This window comes from Halichoeres trimaculatus, unplaced genomic scaffold (genome assembly GCF_033239565.1).
Source record: "Halichoeres trimaculatus isolate MK-OKI-2021-1 unplaced genomic scaffold, fHalTri1.1 fHalTri1_scaffold_14, whole genome shotgun sequence".
NCBI classification, from domain to species: Eukaryota; Metazoa; Chordata; class Actinopteri; order Labriformes; family Labridae; genus Halichoeres; species Halichoeres trimaculatus.
The window spans coordinates 26,325,526-26,334,432 of record NW_027437192.1 but is presented as its reverse complement, the minus strand read 5'-3'; the positions used below and the strand labels follow the sequence as shown (position 1 = coordinate 26,334,432).

General features: G+C 38.8%; 1 protein-coding gene across 1 annotated transcript; it reads right to left on the bottom strand.

The window, feature by feature from the left end:
* Positions 1-916: 916 nt before the first annotated feature.
* srd5a1 (steroid-5-alpha-reductase, alpha polypeptide 1 (3-oxo-5 alpha-steroid delta 4-dehydrogenase alpha 1)) lies at positions 917-8,741 on the bottom strand. Its single transcript, XM_074686848.1, has 5 exons — positions 8,312-8,741; positions 8,019-8,185; positions 5,822-5,923; positions 2,787-2,937; positions 917-2,668 (listed from the first exon to the last, which is right to left on the bottom strand). Exons 1-5 carry the CDS (start codon positions 8,722-8,724, stop codon positions 2,602-2,604), a joined length of 900 nt encoding a protein of 299 aa, XP_074542949.1. The 5' UTR covers positions 8,725-8,741; the 3' UTR covers positions 917-2,601.
* Positions 8,742-8,907: the final 166 nt, after the last annotated feature.

Sequence of the window (8,907 nt, the reverse complement as noted above, 5' to 3'; positions counted from 1 at the left end):
GCTATTCACATCAAAATCGTTCTGAAGTCCAAGAGTTGTAAAGATTGTTTTTTTCACCATTATTTAGGTGTAAATAAAGCTCCTTCTTTTCTTGTGATTTTAAATGTGTCCTGTAGTCCATGGATCACAATTCATATTTTCAGGGGGCACAAGGCTACCCAGCAGGTGGAGATAATCTTTCCAGACCCACTGACAGCCGAGTCCCAGCTCATTGAGCTCTGTGATGAAACAAAAGCTTACTGCTTGGAGGTGACAAAAATCTGTACCTTCTAAGATGCGCTCGCATGTAAAAGAGAGTGAGGGAGAGAGTGTCTTGCATAATGCCCACCCCCAACCCCTTCTCCTCACGTGCAGCATGTGACAGAGTCAAGGAAAACCCCCAGAGCAAACTATGTGCCAGCTAGGATATGTTGCTCTCTGAATAACACACTCAGGCACACACAGCTGCTCCCTCCCTTTTGAAAGCCTGTAGAAATCTAACAGCTTCAGTCCCTGCGTCTTACACTGTATCAAACACAGGCGTCTGTGTGACACAACAGATTAAATAGGTTATTTCTCTCATATCTGGTATCACAGTCTCGGCTGTAGCCTAACGCTGACAATGACTGTGTAACAGTACATGTGATTACCAGGCTGGTTTGCTTCATTGTCAGCTTTTATGGGATTACTACACTAGTGATGACTGGACCGTAACTGATAGAAGCTTAACAAACACACATACACTTGTCCACATGTAAACAAAGACAGAGCTAGAGGAGTCTACGGCATGCTCTTGGGCCTAACTATAACAGCAGAAAATATGATGAAGGCATGCAGTCGTCTCAGCCTGCATGTGGCTTGAATAATAATGAGGCCGCAACATGTTCCAGTTATTTAACCCACATTAGTGGAACACAGCCCTTATTTCAACATCCGTTACACATTTTTACACATGGTTATTTCAGTCAGTAGTCCACTGCAGGGTCACAGAGTGTAAAGAGCATCAACAGCAGGTTCAGATAGCTGTTTTGACTAGTGGGTTAAACATTTGGGAAGTAAAACAGTCATTCCTGTCTTCATTACAGTCAATATTAGGTCTATTCGGCTGTTGTCTTCTTGTTTTAAGATGACACTGGCTGTCGTGTGCAAATTGAACATTACAGTGCAACTTCAGCCCACATTAGTATGTAAGTTGAGTAGTTTAAAGCCAATTCACTGACCTGCTTTGCATATAAAAAGGAAATGTAATGGAGTCTGCCTGAAGATAAATGTTATGAAAGTGAAATGAAATAGCAGTAAATAGCTGTAGTGTAATATAGAGATACAATTACATAAAGTGTGGACACAGAGGATACACATAAGAAATAGCCTAGAAGAAGAATCAGACAGCGCAGTCCTTGAATATGAAGGATGTCACTCTGTATGGCCCTCGGCAACACACAGCCTTTATTTGTCATCACACGCAGACGACAGTCCTTAAATTTATTGATGACACTGGATGCAAGAATGGCCTTGATATAAATTTATTTCAAAATAAAATTTGAAAAAATGATGACGTAACCTTGGCTCAAACTGGTGTTTGAAATGTGTGATTGGAAATAGAGAACTGAGGATGCAAACAAGTACTTTACAGGTTTACTGTAAAAAAAGAAACTCTAGTGTGCATCCATATTATGGCCCAAAGTACGTTAGAATGAGGTTGAGAACATTCTACCAGAGTGATTAGATAATTGCACTTGTGAATGCTTCAATTCTCTTCCTAAAAATGGGAGGATTGTAGAAATATCGACAAAAAGTCAAAACACCTTTTTGGCGCATTGTTAAACTGACAATTAAAAACTACTCAAAAAGTTTTATTTTCAGCAATATTCTATTTTCCTGTCCACACAAATGCATCCTTTCAGTGTCATTTTCCTTTTGCTGTTCCACCACCACTTTTCCTTTTCTCTCTGCTCATGAAAACCTGTTAGCAGTGATATGCCCGGGCAGTGCTCTCCTCTTTTCATTTCAGGCATGGCTGAGTTATTGAGGGCAGTGCTTGATCTCCATTTGACTGTCCTGCAGTAGAGTAGCTGCTGATTGGCCTGCTTCAGTGTCAGTCTGTACACAGCAGAGATGTGGTCACTGATCCAAAGTGGCTTCCCTTCTTTAGATGATGAGGTAAGAGGGAAAGCCTCTCCAATGGTCGACATTTCCAAATGTTGATGAGCGCATGACTGGGAAGTTTTAGTGCCTGCTCTGCACTTCAAAGTTTATGTTCCATCTGTGAGAATATGCAGATCAGTGGAGAGTCTTAAAAGTGTATATTGCTGGTGTAACTGTTATTACTGGTGCAGTGCAGCATTATATATCCACTGTATCACTTTTAAAGGATCTCATTCCAGCTGTTGAAGTTTGTTGGTTTCTTGGTGGTTTTGATTTATGGGTATTATTACATTAGAGATGACAATAAGTAAAGCTTGTACAGAAACCTTTGCAGCTTAAAACACACAGTACATGTGCACAGCGCGTTTCAATCTGTATCTCTAAGCATTGCTCAGAGTTTCCTTCAGTATGACAATGTTGATCTGGGGAATGTTGTTGATCCATCACCTCTTTAGATGTCCAATATCCCAAAAGTTTTCAGAACAGAAAAGGGATCAGTGCCTTCCTATTTTTGGGATAGTCTTCAAACTTACTGAGGTACCATCTGCAGGGATAGAAAGAGGATTAAGAAAATTTTCTGTTTTCATATAAACTGCTGCAGACACTGCCATATACTCCATGAATAACCTGCTTATTCTGTGTGTGTGTGTCATTATTCTTACTTGTGGTGGGCCACAGCCCTGCTGGAGAGGACCACTGCGGTGAAGATGGCAAAAGCTGAACTGTGGATGGAGTGGCCGGCCAAAGCAAAGCCCGCCCACTCTGTTATCTCTCCCAAAAAGTTTGCTCCAGACACATATTCAAACATGCCGCCTGTGGGTTAAAGAGAGTAGAATGAAGAGAGGTAATCTTTTCATAGGTTCAGTCAAGACAAAACAACACAAATATATCACTCTGTAAGAAATAAAATGCAACAGATTTCCTCCTGCTGCTGTTAAAAGCTTGACTGAGAAAGTGCTGACATTTTAACTATTTGTCAACATAATTTTGTGTCTGCTAAACACTTAAAGTCTGTTCACATAGCTCAGCAGTGACCATAGATGGCTGAGCACTCCCCGTCTGACTGCAGGCTATGAGTAGTGTTGTAACCCTCGATGTGAAAATGTCAGATTCTTGGCTGAGGGGATTCCAGACGTGCCTGGAAGTTCATTTGTAGCAGCCTAGCTCACAGCTTCCTCTCTCCTTGCTTTCTCCCTTTTATTTTCCTTTAGGCTCCAGAATGGATTGTTTCCACAGGTTCACCACAAGTTCAGCCTCAAGGTGCTTTTGTTGTGACTACGTCTTTCATCAGGGGAGCCGTTCTCCCATTGAACCTGTTATGATAACTGATTGATTTAGTGAAGGAACAGTCCAACTTATGGTTTGAATTAGTTCATTATTTGATGAAAACATAAAGACCTATGGATTTTATTTTACTTCACAATACTTGCGCTCCAGGCAGCTTCTAAAAGGAATTTGGAGATGTGCCAAACACTTATTTATTCAACCCCACCCCTGAACTAACAGCTTTTATTCAACGTACACACCCATTCTGACACCGTTAAGGCCAAATGCTGCTTCAAAACTTCTTTTACTTCTGTTTTGTAAGTTGGCATTACTTCTGACTGACACTCTGTTTGATATGGACAGGGGAGGCTCAAAGCTGCTCGATCTTATGACAATGTAACTGCAGACTATCTTGACGGTAGCTCAACACAGAATTCTAAAAGATGATTTCATCTCCAGAAAATAATCTTTTCCCTCTTAAAAAAGGAAAACCTCAACATTTAAAATGCATCAAAGTGCTTGTTTTTTGTGAGAAAGTTTTACTGAAAAGAAGTTTACATAGGTTGGTGGGAAAGGGACGCATCGATACCGATCCAGGTATTGGGTATCGGTGTGCTGGTGCCCCTCAGAGCTGGATTGGGTATCGGTGGGAAGGGGCTGATCCATGGTGCAAATCCAGGCAGCCAGCTCTATGACTTTTTGTTTAACAGCGCTATCAGCTATTTGATTTGATTTGAAATGTTACGTCAGCAGCACTTTATTTTTTGCTGCCAGTTTTGCAGGGTATAAAAGTTTGACATTGAATAAAATTTCTGTACATTTAGAAGCATTTTTTTTACTAGTAAATAGTAATTCCATCTACTCATTTTTTTGCCTTTTGCCTAAAACACTACCAGTCTTACCCCACAGTAGGACATGCCGGTTATTATTTAACACTGGTATCGGTCGAAACCAGTAAAGTTGGATCAGTGCATCCCTAATAATTAGCAGGAGAAAGTATTTTCTTAAGAGGGTAGGAATGGCATGACAAATACAAGTCCTGCACTAAAAACTTTTTAGTTTATAATAGTAAATATTACTCAAATAACACACATTTCTTAGTCTTTAAATATAAATATGTAGTGAGTAGTGATGAAGTGCAAACTAAAATATAAAGTTCGATAAAGTGGATGAAGAGGTAAAAAACAGACGGATAAGGAAGTGTTATTGAATAATTTGTTTCAGAAGATTGCTTTCAAGTAGGGCTGCACGATTATCGCAATCGCAATCGCAATGTCAGCACATGCAATTCAGATTTTTCTCTATGATAACCAAGCAAGTCTGTAGACTCATCATGACACAACTTTTTTTTATTAAATCGCAAGCACAATCGCAATCGCAATATTGTCCACCTAATCGCAAATCGCACCTATTCCCCAAATTGTGCAGCACTACTTTCAAGCACTGTAAGAATGTTTTCAAAGGCTCTTGAATGTGTGGTTCAGACCTCTCTAGAGGATATGATGGTGACGTAAGGTTTTCATATAATTGTATTAAATGTTGGTTCAGCCGAACCTCCAATGACCTGTTAGGTTAATACCTGTAGTAATGATAGCCCTTTGAAATTTACTATTATCATGTAGGGATGAATGGGTATCATATATAAGTACTTGTACTGATTGGTAAGTATTCACAGTACTATTAAGCTCATGGACAAACAGTGCTCTCAAAGTAAGCATTGAAAAGCTTGCAAATATACCATTCAGATGATTACTTTAAACTTTAACATAGACTCAATATCTTTTTGTGGTCGTGGCGGTTACATACTTTTAACTGGACTTTCATATTAGATTTGTGGGTTGAATTTATACTCTGGATACCTATATGTATATCTACCCACACACAAACACGACAGGTGCCTTGAGTAGGACCATGTTATAGTTAAAGCAACGGGAACCTTTTTGGAACTCTAATTACTGCAAAGGCTGACAGAGAGCAACGCAGAGGAAAAGACAACTAGTGACAACCTGTGATTCGCCTTACAGCGTGATCCCGTATAATCATATGACCACAGTGGAAAATTAGAATGTAGGGCTGTGTAGGAGGACCACAGAAGTTTGTGCCAAAATGTGATTACTGCTTTCTTCACTTTCTTGTCGCCCCCCGGCCTTGGTGGTATAAAGAATCAAACTTTGAAGGCAAACAGAAGCAAAAGCACTTTAGATGGTGTATGTCTTATAACCAATGACGTATATTTAAATGGAAAGTACTGCATCTAAGGATGATCTGATGAAATGTGTTGAATACCATTTTTCAGTGGTATGAAGTTGAGGCTGGCTCCAGTAACTATTAACATGAAATTTTATTAAAGAATTAATAAACAAACAAAGACAGAAAAAGTAAATACATTAAAAACCAAAAAAATGCATTTTGGTTTGACTCCAGCTCTCACCTGTGGGGATCTTGTAACCAGTCTCTCCTGGCTTTCTCAGGTTCCTCAGGATGTGGTCTGAGTGTACATTCATCAGCCAACCAACGAACCACAGCACAGAGCCTGGAGACATACCAACCAAAAGCTGCTTTAGCGTGACATTTTACTGACCAGAACCATGTCAGCAACTTATGTTTTTACAAGTCTACTTGAAAATTTGGGAAATAGTCTAAAACATCTTCTCTTTCTGAGCTGGATGAGCAGATTAATAGCACTGCCATATCTGAGCAATACCAAGCTGTTTACAATCTTCATGCTATTCCATGTTAATCACCTCCTGGCAACAGTATTCACATTTGAAGCGCAGATGGTTTAAGCTGCGTTTTCTTCCCTGACTTACACTATCAGCAAATGAGTAGAACTGAAAATTTACAACATTTATATACAACATGCAGCACTCATCTTAACCTTATATGTTTTACTTAATGAAAACTGTATGCTGAACAGCTCATAAAAAGGCCTTTATAATCTGTACAACAAGAAATTTACATAGTTTAACTTTGATGATGGCAGTTATAATATTGGCTGTAATATTTCAGACAAAATCATTTCTGATATAATCACCCTCATTTAAAACTGGGCTGGACTGTGCACACAGACTGGAATAATCAAACTAATCAGAGTAATTACTGAATGTCAGCATTGTTCCAGACCCCTGAATTGCCATCCACATCAGATTTTCTCTCTGACTGAACAATTAATGATTAAAAAACCTGTCCTCCATGTATTGCTTACTTCTGTGAAAGGTCAGTGTAATGAAAGATTTGGGATTATTATTCTTTATCTTATCTGCTCCAAAAAGAGGCTTTCTTTGGGTTTTGCACAGAGACTAGAGGGCAAAGAGGGTTAAAACATGCATATTTAACATGACAGCTTCCTGCAGTGACACAAAAGTTGATGAAAAAGCAAACACGACAGTTTAACAGACAGTTGTGAGGACTGCTTAACATTTTTACTTAAGCTACAATGATGGAAAGGGGAAGGAATTGTATAGAATAGAGATGTAGGAGTGGTGAAGTATAAAACATCAAATTCTCACTGTAGGTTGTTCTCAGAGGACTGCTAAATCATGCGTACAAGAGTCATTAAGTGCAATTACTCATGGGACAGTGACGAATAAGGGTTGGTCTCAAAATGTGTTTTTTAACTTATTAGAAACACATCTAAGATGTGTGTTTGACAGTGTAGTTTGCATTTCTATTGGTGTCATAGTATTTTATATGACATTTATACCATTTTTTAACTTATTAAAGAAACAGTTCTTTTAAAATATGAAGTAATGTAACCATAAAAGCAGGACAAGTATCAAATAATTCACCTTCCAAGAAGTTATGCAAGTGTACTGATAAAAAAAAAATATGTTTGATGAAATTTTATCTAAAAGCATAATTAAAATATTTTGGTTATTAATAATATGGGTTTGTTGTACAGAGCAAGTCAGTATGCCATAGACATCAGTGTTTTCTCTCAAAGTTTTGGTCAGTTGGTTTAAAATCAATTTAAATTTCATTTTTTAGTGAAGTAGACTGCTAAAATCATGGTCATAGAAGCTTTTTTTGAAGAATGTCAGAATTTTTTTTTTATGAGAAACATTTGTTAACAATTGACATTTATCATTTCCATCTGTATAAATGTGAATGTAGGATGACCTGCTCATGCCCACCTTTAAAATACAAAGTATTTTGTACTTAAAGTAGATCCACAAGCCAGCGATCTTTTTTTATTAGAGCTCCAGGAAGGAACAACAATTGAAGTCAGTTTTTGCGCCCTCTATGGGCAAAGATTTACATCTTATCTCTTGACTGTTTTTGTCCTGCACCCAAACCACTTTTTCCTGGGACAGGTGCACCACTTTGTGATTTTTTTTTCCAATTTGGTTGTTTATTTACATGCAGTCAATCACCTACACTGACAACTGCTCTCCCTGTACAGACATGAAGTGCTGATGGGGTCTTTCTGTCAAGGGTCTTTAGATTTTTAAAATTGAAAATTGCTTCATTCAATATAAATTTTGAAGGTTTTTAACAACACAGTGTCTTCTCTATTCAAGTAAGCTAAAGTGTCGATTATCTAAAAAATGTGAAATTCCCACAAATCGATGCTGAACAAAGAAAGTTTTCTCTTATGTAAAAAGGTCCGACAGACACGTGACACCTACCTGCAATAAAACATGGATGCGTAACCCAGTGTGCAGGGTACTCTGCATAATGGCTCAGATATCTGATCTGCATGTATCCATTATACAGGCAGAAAACAATGGCCAGAGCAAATGAGACGAATGGTGTTGGTTTACCCCCTCTTATCAAAAATGGATAAATGAGGGATCTGCAATAGAAGAAATTGTGAGAGACATTTACGTCAGCTATTGGTGTATGCTTGTGCTTTGATAAGTTAATAAGTACCACTGATATAGGGTAAAATTCCGGATTTTGATGTTGATGTCCCACCTACCTCTGGACATAGTGGCAGAAATACATGGCTATCAGCAGCTGGTTGGGGAGTTGGGAGGTTTTCGCAGAGGACGTCCAAAACACTAAACAGACAGGCACCAGGAACGCAGGTAGCTCCTGAACAAACCAGGCAAACCTTACATTAACTGGAAACCCATATTTGCTCGTAGCATATCGCCCGTATGGGACATTTTCAAAGAGCAAAGTAACGAAGGTACAGGCTGCCATGAAAACCATAAAGTAAGCCAAGAAGTCCAAGATGTACAGCTCGTCTTCTTCCGAGGAGAAGAGCCAAATGAGCAGTGACTCCATGTCGTCTCGAATTATAGAAAAGAAATAATGCACATTAACAAAAAATTCACAAAATACCGCAGAACCACACAAATCCTGAGAATGCTGTGCATACACCACCATAAACTGTACACCACACACACCATATACACGCCCCTGTGATGCATAGGTTTCCCATCGGGAACCAATCACTGCCTCTGAACAGATATGACGTAAAACCCCTTTTAACCAATAGAAATGTTTGTTCGTGGTAGTTTGAAAATGTGATGGTGATGTTATGCATTCTTACCTCTTTCATTCAGCCTT